The sequence below is a fragment of the Egretta garzetta genome, unplaced genomic scaffold (assembly GCF_000687185.1).
Source record: "Egretta garzetta isolate BGI_Z169 unplaced genomic scaffold, ASM68718v1 scaffold415, whole genome shotgun sequence".
NCBI classification, from domain to species: Eukaryota; Metazoa; Chordata; class Aves; order Pelecaniformes; family Ardeidae; genus Egretta; species Egretta garzetta.
This window is the reverse complement of record NW_009259686.1, coordinates 1794676-1815626: the sequence shown is the minus strand read 5'-3', so window position 1 is coordinate 1815626 and position 20951 is coordinate 1794676. Positions and strand designations below refer to the sequence as shown.

Here is a 20951-nt window from a genome sequence, read left to right as displayed (position 1 = left end):
AGCGGGTCCGGCCGCTCGGCCGCGGTTGCTCGGCGGGAGGGGAAAGTTCAGGCTGCCCGGCGGGGCTTTGTTCCTCCTCCCCGCCCCGCGCTCTCTGACTCGCCGCCTCCGTTGCGCAGCACGGTTGCCCCGGTGCTACCTTACGATTTCTCGGGCGCTGAAACAACTTTTCTGTGCTTCCGTCAGGCAGCTGTAAATCGGCCTGAGCAGCCCCTCGGGAGGTGTGTTCCCGGGAGCGGCGATGCCTGGCAGCACTTGCTCGTTCCCGTGAGTTTATTTCCTCCGGAGCGAGGTCTGGCTAAAGCCTGCATGCTTCTGAGCTCCAGGGTGGTGCCAGCGCAGCATCAGAATCTGGTTTTGGGGAGGGGAGCGAGCAAGGGAGGGAGGACTGGAGGCGGGTGGGTGGGCTCAGCAGTGGGAGCCCTGTCACCAGGTCCCTCCGTGGTCCTGGCTTGCCCCTGTGGAAAGGGACCTGCCAGGCCTTGCTTTACCCCGTGGTCTTCCAGGTACCTGGCAGGAGTCAGCCTGCCTTCCGAACAAGGGTGAGGATGATCGCTCGGGTCGTGACTGGAGTTTTGTTACAGGTGCTTTGTGCCCGAGGACCGTAACTTCATCCCCAGGTCTTACGCGTGTTGCCGTGCAAACCTGCACTGAATTGTTTTCCAGCCCGGCAGCGCTCTGTGAGGAGCAGAGTCTCCCTCCTGTATTTGTCAGTAGGATTTCCCGAGGGTCCTGGCCTTTCCCTGGAGGCAGGGAGCAGCTTCGCCTGTGCTGTGCTAGAAGCCATCCTTGATGGTCCAGCATTTGTCAATTGGAGGTGTCGGTGATGTGACTGCAGGGAAGTTGGAAGAGCAGAATAGGAAGAGAGCAATGTGGGGGCCTGGCCAGTGCATCTCCATCTCATGCTCTGTTTCCCTTCTGAACGGTAAAGGCATCTGTAAGAAAACTTTACCCAGGTGGTAACAGTAGCTGTGTGAACACAGCTGTGTGAAAAACTCTCTTTGCCAGAGGAAAATGCTGTCCCCCTTGTGCGCCTCGAAAGACCTTGTCTCTTAAAGTCTGTTCTTTTAAGGAATTGCTGTCACGCTTCAGATAACTGAGCAAGGCGAGCGTCAGAGCGCAGGAGCTGCTTTCAAGAGGAGTGGGGGCTTGGCTACTACAGTCTGTCCAGTGAAGGGAATGATGCTGCCAGCATGTCTAGTCTACACTGCAGGGTTTTGCAGCCAGAGTGGTGTGGACTCGGGAAATTTAAGTATTCTTGTATCTATCCCTGTCTGACATCACTCCATTCCTGCATGTCTTGTATGACTGAAGTTATGCTGACAGAAGAGCCTCACAAGCGGTCTTAAGTTCAGGAATATAGACAGAGCAGAGTCTCTGTATTGCTCGAGGATTTTCTCGTTAATCGTTAAGAAGGGGTACTCATTCTTCAGTGGGTGTTACGTTTTAGTTGTCCTTGCTTTCTCAGGGTGAGATTTCACAAGATAGCCAAGGTTGATCCACTAGCCAGCTGGTTCAGTTTCCCTCCCCTTGTTCCAGGCTCCTGTTTCTTCTGCCTTCCTTGCGTTGTTACTGTAACTTCAAGAAGTTAACCCAACAGAAAACTCTTCTCCCATTCAGTTTTCTAGGGTGTGTTTTTTTTTTCTCAGCAGAGCTTCTGCTGTTTCACTGAGAGATCCAACAAGCTCTGCTTAATGTGAGGGAAGGAGCAGGAGCATATGGAGGAAAGGGGGGAGCAAAACCCGTCTCCTCCAGCACCCACAGCTAGTCGCTTGGTAAGCTTAGCTGTACGGTGAGACTGCACCCCGGGAGCTTCGCTCTTCCCTTTGGCGTGGGGACTGTACTGAAGAAAGTGTTTATGCTTGGTAAATGGCAGTGGGTTATGTTCAAGGAAATTCACAATTCTTTTCTTCTGTTGTGACCAGTGTGGCAAGAGACAGAATTTTACGAGCAGTATGATATTAGCCGTGATTCTGATAAGGAGGTAAGAGCCGTACTTGAAATGCCCATGAACATCCAGAGAAGGTCAGGTAACCTGGTTCATCATTCATCTCTGATTTTAGCAAATGGTAATAAACTCAGGTGTGGCAACTTACCTTTATTCTACTGTATTATGCTTGCTTTTTTTTTTTTTTTACATAACACAACATTTAGGACTGTGTTAATGTACCAGATACTTGTTGCCAGTCTGTTCTTGTTGTGCGGAAACAAAGACATACCTATCTCCGTAACTTATTTTAGCTGTGCTGTACATAAACTGGCAGAGAAAGCAGTAAGTTTGTTTGCAGTTTTTCCTCTCAAACATCTAATTATTAGAAAGTGGTTCTGCATTTACATACAGCTTCAATGAGTCAACTAATTGGACAATTTTCATAAAAAAAATAAAAGCGTTTTGTGCACTTTGACCTTCATGTATAAAGTCATAGCCTGAGGGTGTTTCATTGTTTTAAAAACCTCTTGAAGATAGAAATCAAGAATGAAGATAACAGTCCTCACATAATGATAGAGATGAAATCAGAATAAACAAAATTACTTTTGTGTTCGAGAGATGTTTCTGAGACTGTTTGGCGGAAGATTTTTTTTTTTACTTCATTTTTAAGGAATGCTTATGAGGAAAAAAACCCCCACTACTTTCTTAGCACATACTGAGTTTGTCTTTCAGGGCAGACGTGTTGAATACTTTAAAGATTGTCCCTGTCTAGCTGATGGCATTCTGAAAAAGAAATCCTATGTTTGCCTGTGCATATAGAACCAGCCTTTGCTTTGGATCTGTTTTTAATGGGGCTCCACTTCATAGTGAGTGTTGTAAGGCTCGTTACAGAGCTGTGGTGGTCCTTTGGGGTGCTTGTAACATCCTAGGGACTCCATTCCCTGTGGTCCCAGGGGATGAAACCGTGGGGAATAGTCATATGCTTTCTGTTTCTTGGGTGCCAGACAAAAGTGTTGAGGCAAAGTGCTAACAGAGCAGGATGGTGGCATTTGTTTTGAAGGAAGCGAGGCAGCATCACAACTTGCATTGCAGGATAGCGGTCCCTAGTGCTCCCATCCTGCCCTGAGTAAAAAGCTGAAAAGGTCAAAACATTGGTTCTGCTACCTCTTGAAAAGCCAGCGACCTTCTTGCTTGCAGGGTTAGTAGAACCAAGGTGTTTACCAAACAGCTGTTGTCTCTTTTGGGTGCAGTTCTTTTTTTTTTTACTCTGTTTTCATAGCCATGAAGTCTCTGCAATGGTAAAAAAAAAAACGGCCTACAAATGTGAGTGTAACAGACAATTAGACTTGCTTAAAAAAAAAAATCTTTCTTAAAAGCCTCTGAACCTTTATTTGCAGGTAAAAGTCATTTGCCTCTTAATCATCCTTCTGCCTCATTTAAAACTGGCAGCTGGCCTCCCTGTTTATGCTTGGCTTCTCCTGACTGTGGAAAATAGAAAACACTGAACTATCTCATTATCTCTGATCAGACCCCTCCTTATCATCTTTGCCTTAATGCCCACAAAAGCTGGGCAACGATCAGATCTGCTGATGAGACCCTGTCATGCTAACCAGTATGGCCTGACACTCTCCTTGTGTTCTCATCTTCCTCTCCCATCTGACAGTGTATGCTTATCTTTGGGTTTGCAGAGCAGTGGTCATTAAGTTTATTTTTTTTTATTTTTTTTTTTTTGTGCAGCAGATGCAAAAACCTGCAACTTTTCAGTACTGTGTTTTAAAACTCCAGCAGAGTTAGTAAGTACTGCGTGAAACAATTAGTTTGCACAGCTTGGCAGATGTTAGTGGTACCAAAAGAGTTTAAAGCGTTTTGGAGAGTAAGGCAAAGCTTATTCTGCTGCTTCCCAGCTTTTGTCCACAAAAGCTCTCTTCTGTGCCAGCGCATTACCAGTCTCCTGTGCTGTTCAGTGCCTCTTGTCGGCTGATTGCATTCCTCTAGCTGACGGATGTTGCTTAAATTTCACTTTGCAGCTTAAGCGGGCACTCGGATCAGACAAGTGGAATGGCTGGCCCTTGGCTAGACTCACCACCATTGCTTTGTGCTGAGCGTGCACACGAGTGTACAAATCAGGACACTTCGCACATAATTACATATATGTATGTATTCATATACAGCATGTAATACTTGTCTTTTGTGGTCTGTTTTGCTGCTAAATGGGACAGGCTGGTTGTTCTCCAGGCTGAACAGCTATCTGGACTGGGAAGAAGAGAAATAAGCAAGAAGAATTGGAAAAGGAAAATTGATGTGGACAAAGAAACAATAGAGTAAGGAGGAGCTGCTTCAGCACATTAAAATGTCGAGAAAGGCATGCTGGAGGGAGATCCACTCAGGAGGGGTGTGGAAAGCAAGCATGGGCAAAACATGACTGTTTCATTTGAAAGAATATGTGAATGAAATGGCAATCTCACTTGCCCAGCCTTGCTTAGTGAAATTGGACATAATGACCCTTCTGTTGTGTGAGTCTTGTTCCTCTGAGTCTTGGGACATAGCACACAATAAGCATCTTCAGCTTTTGGAAAGTTGTTTTCTTCATGGAAACTTGAAGTGAAATTTGGAAACCTTTAAAAGAGGTTTGAAAATTAATTGTATGAGGCAATGTGAAAAATGTGCCACTGCACTGCTTGCAAGTTGAAGTCTTCCTAACTTAATTCTGTTGTTGGGGTTTTTTTCTGCGTATTATCTCTCAAGGTTTTTTTAACCTTCTTTTGGTCTGTCTTCTGTACTTTTGATTCACTCCCCTCCTTACCCATTAGTTTTTTAATTATACCTTGTAAATAAGTTGAGAACTAAAATGAACATTTGCTGCCGAGTGCTTCCTCATGCAAGAAACAAAGCAGTCCTTCTCAGATGCTGCAAGAAGAGAGGACAGAGGTTTCTTACCAGAATGTCCCAAAGGTGTTGATTCTGATTAGAAGATGCATGACTCTCTCTAAAGCTTTCTCCTATTTCCAAATGAAAGGCTGGGCTGTGAAAAGAGTTGCTTTCTCTTCTGAATGATTCTTCCCAGGGACCTAGCTATTGCATTCATGTCTTGCTGCAGTTTACAGCCTGTATAGTTTTGGGTTTTTTCGGGGCAGTAGCAATGTGTAAATGATGATCAGTGACATTGCATTACAGTCTGCAGAACTTCAGACTGGTAAAATAATTGCTGCGTCTTAAGGAAATGGATTTGGGTTCAGACGCATATAGTTTGAGACTCCTGTTTGTCACCCATTTAAAACCAGGAACAAAGTCTAAGGCATTTTTTAACAACAGTGAAGCTAGCTCGCCAACTGCATAAAATAAGTACAGCTACTATCCCTAAAATACATGGACGAAGTTTTGGTCATCTCTTCATTAAAAGACAATGGTGAGTCCTGGTGAGACGCACACGTGTGTGCACAGAAATGTCTAAATAGAGGTAAGAAAGGACTGTGACTGATAAAAGAATCAGTAGGTTCAGAGAGCATCTCGGTGTACAGGAAAGGTGGTGTTCTTTCGTCATTTTACAAGACATTTGGCTAACCTAATGGAACAGAAAAGCAGCAGATGTCCTTTTAAGATACTTTACAAAGCCTAGATGTCCTGTGGAACAAGATGCCACATGATAGCTTTGAAGCCAAGATGGGTGCTTACTTATATGGATGGCAAGAATAGGCAGTTCATTATGGTTTCTTTAAACTCCATGTGCTGCAAGATGTATGTCCCTCTATCCAAACCCCTTAGATAAATGTCAAGTGACTCCTGGGGTTTCTTTAATGTTCATCTGAAATTTTCTAACAACTAGCTTTTTACTGTGGATGTTACAAATGAAACAGAATCACATAAAAGAGCTGTTGTATTTTCCTGGCTGTCAATAGTAGATATTCTTCAAAAAAAATTTAGCTAAGTCATTATACAGACTCATCATCAATATTATGATGATCTCACATTCTCACTTTGTACAAATTGCTGCAATATACGGGTGTGCAGAAATTGCTTTGTTTTAAAGGTTTTCCTGGGAATCTCATGCTTATAATAAAGGTAACGTAGCCCAAAGTCTTACAAAATTGTGTTTTACATTTGAGCTCTTGTCATGTTAAGACAATCACTTTTAGTCTCCCCCTCCCCCAGCAAAATTCCCTGAACAGAATGTGTTTTTGAATTTCTTTCATGCAGAAATTCCTCATGATGGCCCCCTGCCAAATGCGGCATGTGTGGATGCATCTGAATGGGGGCTGTCTTAATCGATGTACTCGCCTGCTTGCCGCGTGGGGGGAAGCAGCACTCGGGGATGATTTGGTTATCTGTCACGTGGCTGCTTGTCCATCCTTTCTCTCTGAGCTTTATTTGGCTAAATAAAGGGACAGTGGCATTACCTGTTTACAAATAGATTTAGTGCTTCCTTAATATGTTTTGTAGCTGCACCTGCTGTTTATCATAGTGGCATTTCTGGGGCAGGGTCTGAAGGTATGATGATGCTTGACAGCCTTGAGTGTATATATGCAACTTCTAAAATGAGTACACTAATGCATGCAAATATAACTCCTTACATCTTGGCTTGAGCAAGATAGGTGCCCTTGAAGGGTCTCTGTGTTTATTCCTTCTCTGGATGCTTTGGCTGACAGTCATGAAACTACTTTTTCCTGCCTGGCTTTAATCCTCATGTCAAGGAAAGCCTAAACTGAATTACACCTAAACCTTCTAGCTCTCAAAGCGTGCGTGATGTGTTACCCTCCCTGATGACTGATTATTTTGCTCAGTTCTTCCGTGGCCAGATGATGAGATGCATAGGTTTAGTGCAGCACCACTGACCTGCCTGTGAGCTTTGCTGCTGGATGCGTTGTGCATGTGACACTGCAGGACTCGCTGTAGTTTATAGTGGCATGTTTTTTCAAAAGCTAATTTTGCAATTCATGAAACCAGTTGGGGGGGGTTGTTGGTTTGTTGTGTTTTTTCCTAAACGAGCTGCAATTTCATAGAATCATAGAATGTTTTGGGTTGGAAGGGACCTTTAGAGGTCATCTAGTCCAACCCCCCTGCAGTGAGCAGGGACTTCTTTAACTCAATCAGGTTGCTTTGTCATAAATAGTGACCAGCCCCCATGGTATGTATTGATTTACTCCTTCCCAGTCCTAGATCTTAATAAGAGAAGCTTAAATTAACTGCTGTTTTTGTATTTCTGATAAATACTCTGTTCACAGTGAACGTCTTTCTGTGGAGGTCAAGTGAATTGCGATGGTCTTGTCATGGGATTGGGTTTTTTTGTAATTCCTCTTTTGCCACAGGACTTCCTCTTCTTGCCGTGCAGACGCCTTATTTTAGTTAACAGTATGAGAAACGGTGAGTTGGAAGGATGAGTATGGCAAAGATTCTGTTGTTGATGTTGCTTGTTTGGGTGTGGTTTTTTTTTTCTTGCTTTCTGATGGAAGACGCAACTTAGAAGCTTACAGCATCTTGTTTCGCAGTTGAATGAATGGTCTTTTACTAGTCCATAAAAACACCTAGCCTGTGTGGAATAGGAAATATAGCTGTGCCAAAGAAACTTGCTCTTTTCTGATATAAATCTGAAAATTTATCAGTGAGTGTCTTAAGACTTCCTTTGCTGCAGAAATCTAAAATTAACATTATCCTAGCCTTTTTTCTATTTTTTAATAGTATTAACCTCAGATGTTACATAGTACAGCAGTCAAAGAAGAGAAGCTTTGTTCTCTAATGCGCCCCATCTTGTTCTTTAGAAGCATGCAAATGGTTATAACCTCTAGATCTTAGTTTTCAATAACCCAGGTTCCTGGTTTGTGGTATGCGCAGCACAGGACATCCTCCAGTCGCGTCGTATCACATGCAGAAGAAAATCTGCAGCCCTGATGTTGGCGAGTGGGAGGGGAAACAGGCAGGAGCACTTAGTTCAGGCTGGCTGTGTTGGCTGAGGTGAGACCCCCTGCATCCTCTTCATTTTCTTTAGCTATGGTTGTCTTTAATATGGCATAAGTGTTCAACATTTTTTTGCTTATTGTTGGTGTGTTTTGTTTGTGGGGCAGGGTTTCTGTCAGTTGGTTTCCCATAGAGCTGGAGAGGGTGCTTTGTTGGATTGGCTACTTCCAATCTGCTTGATCAAAATTAAGCAGTTTGGGAAACAAATTTTTATCTTGGTTTTGCTGTTTGTGACAGATCCCTGGAAACATTCAAGGCCAGGCTGGAGGGGGCTCTGAGCAACCTGACTGAGTTAAAGATGGTCCCCACTCACTGCAGGGGGGTTGGGCTAGATGACTTCTAAAGGTTGCTTCCAACCCAAAGCATTCTATCATTCTATGATTTTTATTTTTTTTTTAAATTATTTCTGTGGCACAGAACACCTTAGTAGTCTCATGAGTGTGGAAGTGCTCTGCCTCGTGCCAGTGCACGGTTTGGGGGCTTGCTGTCTGGAAATGGGGTAACCAGCCTCTGTGGCACTCCCAGACTTTGTTTTCCTGTGAAATTTGCTCCCTCAGGGCTCAGACTCACCTTTGTGGGCCAGTAAAACTTTCATTAAAGGTACATTACCAGCTGGTTATTACTGTGGCTCCATGTTTTATCACAGCACTGAGAAAATAACTGCATTAAAAAAAATTCTTGTGTATCTTGCTCTGTATCCATCAGAGCTATGCATACCTGTGGAAAAAGCCTGTGTTTTCCATCTTAATACTGAAAACCTGTGGCAGAGGTTCTTTAATGAACAGTCAGTTTATTAAAACTTTGTTCTCCTGTAGACTATCATTTTAATGATACATGGTATTTTAATGATGCATTAACTGACCAATAGTTGTGTGTGGGAACTACTTTTTTTTTTTTTCCTGTAATGGAGCTTAATAACTAGTGAAATGGGTTTTGTTTCTCTGATGCTCTTGAGAAGAACATTTAACCTCAATTTTATTTTTCTACTGTGTACATAAATATATGAGGCATGCTGCATGAAAATATTTATATTAAGTGTTGTAGTGGCTTTTGGTAACAGTAAACAAAAGCCATGAGACCTCATTGAGTGGAAGTGGAGGAAAAACTTCCAATTTCTCTTAAAGCTCCACGTCCGAGGGAAGGTAGGTATGAGGAGACCACTAACAGTTGCCCCAAATACACATGGCAATAGTTATCCAGTGGAAGGAGAAAGAAACCATCAAAAAGACTGCCCTTGAGGAACAGTGGTGGTCTGTGGGTTGCCTGTGATCAGGTGGTTTTTTAAAATCATGGAATGGTTTGGGTTGGAAGGGACCTTTGAAGATGATCTAGTCCAACCCCCCTGCTGTGGGCAAGGTCACCTTCCACTAGATCAAGTTGCTCAAAGCCCCATCCAACGTGACCTTGAATGCTTCCAGTGATGGGGCATCCACCCCAGCTGGGTTGATCAGGAGTGTGGTAAAAGGTGGATGCAGGGAACTGTTTTTCACAGAGAGCATACAGACCTGCATTACTTTCCTCCATCTTCAGATCATTCTTCGTAAACTATTTTCCTCTATCATATAATCTTCTCAGCACCTTACTTCCAAGCTTACCAAAGTCTAGACTGGATGTTTACCCGTGTTTCATATGCAAAAATATATTATGGCAAATACTTTGGATGTTAGAAGGATTTTAACATTAACTTTGGAGCAGAGGCTTTACTCTCAGCTGTTAGATTTTGTCCCCAGTGTACTTAGTAGCATGATGGTGTTAAATTGAGTGTGCAAGGAGTTTCAATACTGGGCAGCAGACCACTGCGAAGGCAAGTTTTTGGAGGGTGATACTATTGCGGGACGTGTCAACTTTGCTTCTCCTTGTTCCTTAGAATTGCTACTAAAGGGTCGCTTGTCTGATATTTCTTAATTTTTAAGTATTATGCTTTATGCAGAAATAGTATGTATGATTATGGTCAAATAACTCAGGCATTCAAACACAATTGCAAATACCCATTTCCAGAGAATGATCATTTTTCATTTTGCCACCGGGCAAGTCCAGCACAATTGTTGGCTTAATGCATGGGGAGTGGTTTGGTATCTCCCCAGCTGAGGGGCTTCAGGGTCTTGCTTGTGACTGTATTTATGGAGGCGACGTGGAAGAATTTTCAAAAGCCTGAAGTTTCCTTGGTATCTGACTGTGAGAAATAATTGCGGCTAGTGAAGTAATGCCACTCTGGGTGCTGTCCTGCTGGCAAGTTAACGGTGCACATCCCTTCCCTAGAAGATACGGCGGTGGAGTGGAGCTGGCATGGAAGTACTGTGTAGATGTAGTATGTTGCAAGGCAGTAGTTGAGAGGAAGGAAGCCTGTAAAGAATAGTTTTTCTTTGTGTTGGCTCATGGGTTATCTGTTATACTCAGATTATTTGCTTTAACTGAGAACTTACCTGCTTTTTTAATGCATTTAACTTTGAACAAGTTTTTTAGGCTTACTCTGTGTGTATGTGTGTGTACAGGTTTCACTTTGCAGCCTTGCTGGCCCAGCTGTTCTTTCTCCTGATGAGGTGCCATAGCACTTCTGCAAGCCAGGCAGACCTGGGCTGGACGGAGAAGTTGATCCACTGAAGCAGTGCCACACGTGTCTGTCTGCAGGGAGAAGCTGGGAGGCCACCTCTTGTCCTCAGCAACCTCGCAGCATGTGCCGACCGAAGGATAGAGATGTGTAGGGTTTGCTGCAGGGTGAGAGCACCAGCTGGGCACGCGGGTTCGCGGTGGCCACCTTTCTTATCATGGCAGGGTGTGCTTTCCTAACAGGCAAAGCTGCTTGTCAGTCATCTGCATCAGCTATTTGACCCGACATGTATTTTGGTGCTTGCTAGGGAGACTAGTTAAAATTAGAGAGAAAAGTGAACTCTAAAGAGCTCGGCAAAATGATGAATTATGAATGTTGGGTGAAACCCCACACACTTGGCTTTTGGACTCTTGAAGCTCTGCCAAGCATGCTGATGCTTTCAGCCTGGCTGCAATTCTCTGAACTTTATTGTGGATAGAAAACATGTGAGAAGTCTGTGAATGACAAGCTGAAGTTAAATGTAAAAATGTGTGAGCTCTGAATTTGTTCCTCTCTTCCTAGCTGTAGGCTAAATCTTTTGATGAGCTTAAATTAAATTCTTTAAGGATGCCCATTCAGTCAGTCCCTCTGTTGGCAAGATACTGTGTGGGTTACTTGGAATTGTTGGCAGCCATCTGAAGCTTTTTTCCTTTTCTCATTAAAATTAATGGCAGATCTTCTGTGTGTTAAGAGAGCTTTGAAGATTTAGTCAATGTTTCCGGAGGCAAGAGTAGTAGTTGTTTCTAAAGCTTAGATGCATAAATGCAGTGTATTCAGTACTGCACTCGGATTATGAAACACTTTGGTTTCCTTGGTTTTGCCTTCTTGGCTTAATGTTTCTTTACACTTTTGGCTTATTTTCTTTCATGCAACTTGTAATAGGGTTTATAGAGCAGTACAGCGTTCACACCACCAGCTCATTGCAGTTACGTTTGGAGAGGGATTTTCAAGACAGGAGGCTAATCATAGTAACACATTCACGTAACGGTGGACAAGTGCTCAGCCTTGGGGTCTCTCGAAGGCAGCTGCCGTTCCTTTGCCCTCCCTTCTGCCACCAGCCCACTGGGGCAGTGTGGTGGGCGGCCAGGCGTGTGGTGAGCTTGGTGCCCTTTCGCGCCTCCATCTGTATGACTCGGAGCACTGTGGGCTCCTCTGGTTTTAGGCTGGGTCTGAGTGAGGATGGTGCTTTTCCCAAGCAGGGGGAGATGATAATTGAATGTGGTAGGAAACTAGAAGGTGTGAGAGAAGTCCCTTTTTATTGCAAATAATCACGGGTCAGGTATGACTGGGGAGGCTGGTACTGGATAGTAACTAAATCAGTGCTGGAGTGTGTTCAGGTTGACTATAGTCTGTAGTTATCTCAAGTAGATTGTTGTGGCATAATATGCACAAACCACAAAATACACCACATAAAGAAATGCTGTCTTGCACGGGAACTAGAAATCATTATTTTTCTTTAGGGGATTAAAATTTGATCTTAAAAAATACAGGGAATATGTATAATTGCTGAATGAGTCCCTCCAGAGTTTGTGACTAATCAGATTCTGTAGCATTACAAACACTTTTGGATAATGCTGCTTGTGATTTAATCACAAATTGCAATAGAAGATTATATTTGTTGTCGCAGTAGCTAGCAATAACTCTTCCATGAACGCTGAAGCAACCGAAGAACACAAAGCCCACAAATCCACTTACAGTATGCTGGAAAACACAAGTGCCCTGTGTTTTGGCAAGCTGTTTTCCTATATGTGTCAGACTTTTGTACAAAATAGAAGTTTCCATGATTTGGTACGCTCCAATTTTAACATCAGTGTCTTGCATGAATCTGCAGTCCTGGGGCTGGAGCAGCGGTGTTTGGTGAATACCGGTGGATGAGGCTCTAGGCAGCATCGGAAAACAAAACTGAGGAGCACAGGGTGCAAAACCTCTAACACGTTATAGTTGTGGAAATGCAGTCTGAACTTTTAAAAAACTACAGGTTGATGGAGTTGTGAACATCTTGGAGGCAGCGGTTTGAGAGCCTCCAACAAGAGGCTCTGTACATCACCGATGGTCCAGCTGGGGGGGTGTGTGTGTGTATTCAAAGCTAGTACCCTTGTGATGCATTTCCATGTACGACTTCTGCTTTTGTGTGGCAGGTGACACATCACACTTGGGGGCTGTTTTGTCTTTCACACTTCCTAGAACAGCACAAAGCATCCCTTGCCAAGTAGACAGCAGGAAATAGATTCTATCAGTAAGTATTAGGGCTGTAAGGTTCAGGCAGCTGTTAAGTTGCTATACTCACTGGTGCTCTAAAAGTCCTTATGGGAGCTTTGGTAGCAGGTATGCACAGAGATCCGAAAGTTTGACATGAGGATGTTCCAGATTTGGCTGCTTTTAGGTAATATCTGTTAGGGAAACAATATTCTCCAGTGCTGGGACTCATTGGATCGAGTGTGGGTCGCACCCTGGGGTGGGGACAGGGTTGAGGAGGTCCTGGGGGCAAGGTACACCGCTGAGCGGGAGGGGAAGAAAAAGCAGCAGCAAAGCTGAATCGGGAAAGGGTGGAAACCCCCCTGCTGTACCAAGAGCTCGAGTGCATTAATGGCAGGACCAATGCTGTCTGTAACAACTGTGGGCTTTCCGTGATCTAAACGGGGCTCTGCCGTGCTAGTCTTGAACAGCTCCAACAAGTGATGGGTGTAAATGGATGTCTCATTTGTAGAATGACTTTTTTTTGTTTGCTTTTTGTCAGCAGCAGAGACCTGTTTGTGTTTAATAGCTTGCATAGTATTTCAATTTTTTTTGTCTGTAAAATAATGTGGGGGCATATGCAAATTCAAGAATCTTTTTGCAAAATATCCGCAATTAGAAATGAAGGGGAAAAAAGTAGTCAAGGTCCATTTGAAGGAATTTCAAACCTTTATTCAAGATTAAACAAGCTTGCAGCCACCTTCGAGGCCAGCAGGAGCAGGGAAGTGATCGTGACCCTGAACTCGGCACTGGTGAGGCCACAACTCGAATACTGTGTTCAGTTTTGGGCCCCTCACTACAGGAAGGTCGTTGTGTTGCTGGAACATGGAGAGCAACAAAGCTGGTGAGGGGTCTTGGAGCACAAGTCTTATGAGGAGCAGCTGAGGGAACTGGGGTTGTTTAGCCTGGAGAAGAGGAGGCTGAGGAGAGACCTTATCACCCTCCACAATTGCCTGATAGGAGGCTGTAGTGAGGTTGGGGTCGGCCTCTTCTCCCAAGGAACAAGCAACAGCATGAGAGGAAATGGCCTCAAGTCACACCAGGGCAGGTTTAGATTGGATATTAGGAAAAAAAATTCTCCACCAAAAGGGTTGTCAAGAATTGGAATGGGCTGCCCAGGGACGTGGTTGAGCCCCATCCCTGGAGGTATTTAAAAGATGTGGTGCTTAGGGACATGGTTTAATGGTGGAATGGCAGTGTTAGGTTAACAGTTGGACTCAATGATCTTAAAGGTCTTTTCCCACCTGAATGATTCTATGATTCTGTGGTATTGTTTACTGCATTCACAGTTAGTGATGGTTTCTAAGCTTCTGTAGAAATAAAGTTCAGTCTGACACTTTTTTTTTCTCCCACTTGAAGCTAAAAATTATGTGCCAGTGTATTTGTGTGTGAACAAAATCTTACCATTTAATCATTTCTTTTGTTTTTATTATTTACAAGGTGGAATATATGTTAGTAAAATTTGACCATGAGAATAAGAAAGTGCGCTTGGTGCTCTGCGGTGAAGAAGTTCTTCAAACACTGCAAGACAAGGGGGAGAAGGTAAACCCCAAGTGAGTAGCTGTTTCCTGTTTCGGGTTTTTTTTTTTTTTTTCCTCCTGTTATGGTACTGTACAGAATTTTGTAGACCTGGCTTAACTTCCAAGTCTGCTGTTGATAAAACCGAAGCCACAGATACCGGTATTTTCAGATAAAGCTGGGGTGCAGGAAGTGAAAGATTTTGAGCACACTTGCAGGCAGTCTGTGTACCTTTTGTGTTACGACTTGAAAAAAAGGAGGATGTAATGGTGAGCCCACAGAAGTTGCTGTTTGGGTATTTTTGTCTTGCTCTGTTTTTGTGTCTCTGTGGACACAGTAATTGCATACTACACCTCCCCTGCCCCATAAAGCATATGTGTGTGTACACTTGCCCCTAAATCCCTGACTACAGGAGCAAGTGAGGGCTGTATAGGGAAGCCTGTTGTCTGTAGGACTGTTCTCCCATTTTTTGCAGAATTAGGAAGGTAGGTGTAGCCAGAGAAGTGGGAGCTGCCTTTTACTGATGGCAGCAGAGAAATGAGACCAGAAGCAGCGAAGTGCTTTGGCTGAAGAGTGCCAAAAGCAGGTCACAGCTTACAGGAAGGTGGAGACACTGCTGTCACAATGAAAGGCTTTTGTGCCCTGGGCCTGTACGTGTCTTTCTAGGTGCGTTAGCCTCATCTTCCTATAAGGTTCCCTGTCTGTCTTCCTCAGTAGAGGGACTGTTGAAAGCCTGCAAGAAGGAATCCCTTTGCTTTTAGACTCAAAACTGCTACTACCAGAAGGAACAGTAGGGGAGATGTGGCTCTGCTTCTGGTAGAGTGTACTCCATAGAGATTGCATGGCTTCATAAGGGGATGGGAAGATACTACTTTTGAGGGGTGACTAGGTGCACTTTTTTTTGTTTGTTAACCTGATAAATTTGTGAACCAGGACCAGGTATTTACAGGCAGTAGGAAGAAGAAATTGAGCATAATTTTTTGCCTTGCCTTGTACTGTGGAAGCAGTTGAATGTTCTATATTTTCCAGTTTCAGTTAAAACCCCAAGGAACAAAGCTTCAGACAGATGCTAAAGGTGATTGCAATTTGACATAGGCAAATCCTACTTACTGCACTATATAGCAACACTTCCCACTCCCAGACTCTGCTTAATTTCGCTGCCTCCCGGCAGTGAGGTATGGTAGAAGGTACATTCTGTTACTCTACCAAATAACCAACTTTAGATTTCTCTTGCAAGTTGCATTTGTTTCTGAAATTCTTGCAAATAATATGTCTTTTCTGAAGTTGTAGAAATACTTGAATGAGGCTTTTCTTTCATTATAGCCACCCAACACTCTGGCGACCAGAATATGGAAGCTATATGATTGAAGGGACCCCTGGGCAGCCATATGGGGGAACCATGTCTGAATTCAACACTGTGCAAGACAACATGAGGAAAAGACGGCAAGAGGCGGCTTCTGTGCTCAAAGAAAATGAGGCTGTTTGCACTGTGACATCATTTCCAAGGTGAGATGGTTGCTGAAACGTAATGCTGCGTTTGCTATTCTCCTTACATGCTTTTTCTCCTTATTGCATATAGCTAAACTGTACAATAAAACTGAGCAAAATATGCTTCAGTTAAAGTACTTTGACTTGATGTTCCAGTCATATTTCCTAGAATTTTTACTGCAGTAAGACAAACAAGTAAGCATACTGCGTATTTTTAGGTTGCTTCTAATCTGCGATGATTTTGTATTAGGAGAGAATGCTTGAATATTCGTAACATAAAGTATTGTATGTACAATAGTCTGCCGTCTTGAATTGATATGGCAAATTGTACATAAAAGGTTTCTCCTTACCTATTCTGCAACCTTTGATCTTTATAAATAGCAGCTTTGTAAAACATGGCTAACCTTATGTATTTTTTCAACGCTACTTTTTCACTAAAGCATGTGCAAACTCCTTTTGGTGGCTTGGGGCACACAGTAGAACAGAAATGTGATTATCCTTACAAAATGAAGACTTAAAACTTCTGTAATACTGTACTTCCTGAATCTAGAAAGGACTGTCCCTCTCCTGGAATCATAATACCCTTACAAAGGGTAGATTTCCTCCTTTTTATTGTTGTAAAGAGACTCTTGAAGAAACTAAATTCAAGATGTACTTCATTACCTAGGAGAAACTGTACTTTGTGACCTTCCTTTCAAACATAATTCTAGGCAGGGTTTTATTACATTCATTCTAACTAGCCTGGTCAAAAGAATGAATTAAGATAGTTATGCTTAAAATAGTAAATTAAAAAAAATAAAAAAAAAAAATTGCTCTGCATTAAAAGAGAAGCAGCTGGCCTTACTGGCTGGTTTCTTGTATAGTACAGAATGCAGTGGCCCTAAATTCTTGCTGAGAGCAAGAATGGTACAAGATGTGATGTAGCAGCAAAGCTCTGGTACCGAAATGCCTGTGTTACGCCCCATTAATGTTATTTTAAGAATACTCTGTTGCCAAAATATGCTTCCTCTTTATGGGAGCTATACTGTCTTTAAAGTAATAAGAGCTCATTTAAAAATCCAATGGTTAAGTAGTTCTCAGTGTGTCACAGAATTTAATTTTTGTTTTGCCTTACAACCTTACAAATTGAAATTTATTAAATGACATAATCTTACACAAACATTTCAGACCCAGTCATGCAAGGAATAAAGGAGGAGGAGTTCTTCATCACTTTGTAGACATAGAGAAACGCTTTTTACATCTTTGTAGGAGCAATGCATTGGACTTCAGTGAAAGCCAGTAAATAGTAAAATGTAGTTTGTTTATCACTTACGGGTCATCCCAAACACAGTTTTATCCTTCAAAGATTGTTCTACCTAGGCTATTTAGTTTCTTATTTCTGCCTTTTGCTATCTTGCCATTCAAGTCCATGTTGGTTTGACTGGAGTCTTGCTAATGTATATTTCTGAGGTTTTGTGGGTTTGGGTTTTTTTGCTACATTCTCTGTACAATAGCACATACATATGCCTGTGTGTGTCTGTGCATATACACGTGTGTATAATAAAAAACCAAAAATCTTATTATCTGAAAAGACAAAAAAACTTGTTAGAGTGTTGACAGAACAAAGGCAAAGAAGCACGCTTATTCAAGTTAAAATAACTCAGTTAAAAATTAGCAAACCTGAAAATGCTTAAATATTAGAAAATACTGGCTTAGAAGCTATTTGAGTATCCCAGGTTCTTGAAGTTATGGACCAGAAAGCTGTTTTCCTTCTTGAGGACTGGAATGATGCAGTTTAGTGTTGCACTTAACGTAAGTGATGAAATTAGGTTTAGCTGCTGTAGGACAACTTGTATACCTAAACCAGGAAGAAGAAAACAATAGTGAAATACATGTTGAGCATAGATAATATTTAAAAAAATATACATGTTTCCTGGTATTTTGAGTAGTTTGCTTGTAGTTGTTTTATACATCCTAATATTAGAGCCTCTCAAGATAGCACAGTCTTTGTCCTTTATACTATGAGGCGTGGAGAAACTAATCTTCTGCAACTTTACCTCCAACTTCTCAAATGCTCCTTTGTCTCAGCTGTACTGAAAACCTCCTTATTCTTGTTTCAGATGACTCTTAAACTTACAATGGAGATGCCAAAGGGGAGGGCTGTATTCTGATTTAGTTGCATATCTCTCAGCATTTTACACCTCCTAGCTGTAATTTCTCTTGGCTTATTACATTTCTCTCATGGGGTTTTTCAGAGTTCTAAAATTACAAACTGCTGTGAGACTTGGGATGTGTGTATTGCTTGAAACTACCTCTAATTCTTACAGAGTTGGTTAGGTACATCCTTTTAACAGGGGGAGACTGTGGGGAGCAGAGCTGGATAAATTGCTTCAGCAGTCAATGTTAACCTGTACCCTCTAGAGAAATTGTTTAAGGCACAGAATGCAGCTGCATGTCAGTGTTAATGACAGGTGCTAACACTAAAATGTGTGTGTACTCTGCGTAATACTGTGGAGTTTCCTACTTCAGCCACTGAAAAGGCCCATGTTTACTGCCTAATGATAAGAGTAGTGGTTTAAAAAAAAAAGGGGGGGAGGTCTGTTTTAACCACCACAGAAGCTGGTTGTTGGCAAGCACAAAGCTTTTAACAGCAACTGTTTTAAGACTGTCTTTCTGGCAATTCCACATGCATAGGTAGCAGTCTTGAAAAGCGCTTCAGAAATACTCATGGTAGATGCAAGTTTAAAAAAAAAAAAAAAAAATCTCTTTTTATTCCTTTGTCTCTTATTATTTATTAGAATCCTTATCTCTGATCATCTGACTGTTTTAAAATCATAGTCTGTTTTCATTACAGCTTGGGTATTATTGTTGTGTTACATAGGTTAGGGTGTCCTGGGTTTACACTGCCAGAATACAAGCCAACGCCAGTAGAAGGAGGAGCTTCAAAATCCCTCTTTTTTCCAGATGAAGCCATCAATAAACATCCTAGATTTAGGTAAGAGTATTTTGGGGGAGTGTGAATGAGAAGCTGAATATTTTGGGGGAGTGTGAATGAGAAGCTGAATATTTTTCTGTGCCTTAAATATCAATAGGCATACCCACAACTTCTTTACATTACTGGAACAGAGAGCTCTGCAGCTAGTTGCCGCAGATACCACAAGGACCTGGACAGAAATGGTTGTGATGCCATGTATTTTCTGTCAAAGTGACTTAAGAAAGTAAACTGCTAAGATCAGATAACTTTATGTAGTAGCTCACGCCATTATGGGGCAAAAGGTGTTGATTATGCTACTGCAAAATTGTTTCCAGTTTGAAAACCCACAGCTAACCACTTTCATCACAGTTAATCCAGCTCTTGCTCAGGTATGTCACAGCAACAAAAGTGTCCTGAAGGAAAATGCTCAAAATAAATAGAAAGTTGACATTCTGAAACCCTGAGAATTGCTGAGAAACTAACCGCAAAAACATTTGCATAAAAAGAAACTTTCAGATGTCTCAGCAAACTTGTTTTTTGTTGTAGTACACTGACCAGAAACATTCGGCACCGAAGAGGAGAGAAGGTTGTGATAAATGTACCAAGTGAGTAAATTCAATCTATCTCTTTCCTTTTTCAAAATAATTGTTCAATCTAATGCTCCGGATTACTGAGTACCTGCATTTTCCACACAGTATTTAAAGATAAGAACACACCGTCACCATTTATCGAAACATTTCCTAATGATGATGGAGAAGCAGCGAAGGCGGCTAAGCCAGACTATATATACATGGATGCTATGGGGTTTGGAATGGGAAACTGTTGTCTTCAGGTAAAATGCGTCTGCTTTCCAGATGTTACTGAATATTGTCTTCCCTAAATGCTTTCCTTTTTAAGACTTGCCTCATGTCTGATTTCTCTGGCTTAATTCAGCTGATGCATTTTTCAGAGTGGCAACAGGGGGAATAAAACAAAAAAAATTAATCTTATACCCGGTAGTCTAGTCTTAAAATCCAGGTTTGTTTGCTTCCATTATGTTTATTTTCTGTTAGTATTCAAGTGTAATTGGATGCCTTGCTGTGAAAGGGTTTCTTGAACTGGCCAAACACCATTTGATCAAGCATCTGGTCTTGGAACTCCAGCACTTTTCAGGGGTGAAAGATCATCTTTCACTGTGGCCTTCTTTCAGGCATGACCAAAGGACACTGTGTGAATGGAAACTGAGCTGTCTTGTAGAATGTGTAGGGTTTTTTGATTATTCATTTTAGTTTTTTTCCCTCTTCCCCATTCTTATTAAGAACAGCAAAAGCAGGGAGTGATGAGAAGTCATTGGAATATCTTTAAAAATAAGTAGCTTTCTTCTTCTATGTTATTCTATTTACAAACAGCATGAACTCCTGTATAAAATTTCTTGTTCTTAACTATATTTAGCTATCTGCTAAGAAGTCTTTGTCTTACTGCTTGTACCATGAACCTGTCAAATCCACATGGGTAGCTGTCTTCTGATGCTGCGTGCTGGGAGACATTCTTGGTTCTGTTTTCTCCCATTAACTCATGCCCACTTTTTATTGTTTTCACTCATTTTTCCTGAGTTAGTACTGCTTTATAGTATCCTCCATTCAAATCCAGGTGCTGTATTTTGGGAGTGGTTTAATCCTTTCAGTATCTGTTTGTTTTAAAAATTTTCTCTAGCATAGTAACATGATGCTAGGGGCTGATGCCTTAGGTAGTAGCAACGTATTTGACTGTTGATACATCTGCCTGTTGCCACCGCTGTCTTGGAAACAGAGCTAGGAAGGGGCTAGTGTTAAGTCTCTATGGGATTAAAGGAAATTCTCTGAGCTCTTCTTGTTTCACAGCAGTGGCAGAAATAACCCCATTCAAAGCACTCCCATTGGATATTGAGAAACTCCAAAAGCTGAATAAATAAAATGTTCTTCACAGCAGCTAAGTATGATTTCTTGTCACTAAGGGTAAACTAGGGAGAATCTGATGAAGTAGTAAAGTGTGCGTAATACTGCGTGGTTTTACAAGGTGTTAAGTTTGATATGGTCTATTTTGTACAATCTCTGTCTTATTTAAGGCCAGTAGAAGAAATACAGCTTTACTGTTCTGTCATTATTTGAACTTGTTTAAAAATATTTTAAATTCCTTTTCAAGGAATACCATTTTACTATTCCCCATTCTTGTAATTAGTGGTCAAATTCAGTAGACTGTCATCAAAGGGAGAATGCAAACAAGGCTGGCAGGTGCTATAGGCAGCTGCTTGCATATCAACTGATAATTCTTGA

General features: G+C 42.0%; 1 protein-coding gene across 3 annotated transcripts in view; it reads left to right on the top strand.

The window, feature by feature from the left end:
• The first annotated feature begins 251 nt into the window (after window positions 1–251).
• GCLC (glutamate-cysteine ligase catalytic subunit) overlaps window positions 252–20951 on the top strand; it is a 32544-nt gene continuing 11844 nt past the window's right edge. Inside the window, exons 1-7 of one of the 3 annotated variants that reach the window (XM_035894168.1) lie at window positions 252–267; window positions 585–925; window positions 14142–14254; window positions 15543–15725; window positions 18568–18681; window positions 19207–19265; window positions 19356–19492. In XM_035894168.1, coding sequence (XP_035750061.1) covers window positions 14151–14254; window positions 15543–15725; window positions 18568–18681; window positions 19207–19265; window positions 19356–19492 — 597 coding nt within the window. In that variant the 5' untranslated portion in view covers window positions 252–267; window positions 585–925; window positions 14142–14150. Of the gene's footprint in view, window positions 268–543; window positions 926–10514; window positions 10595–14141; window positions 14255–15542; window positions 15726–18567; window positions 18682–19206; window positions 19266–19355; window positions 19493–20951 lie in introns of those variants that run through there. The other 2 variants (XM_009638777.2, XM_035894167.1) reach the window with 2 other exon arrangements.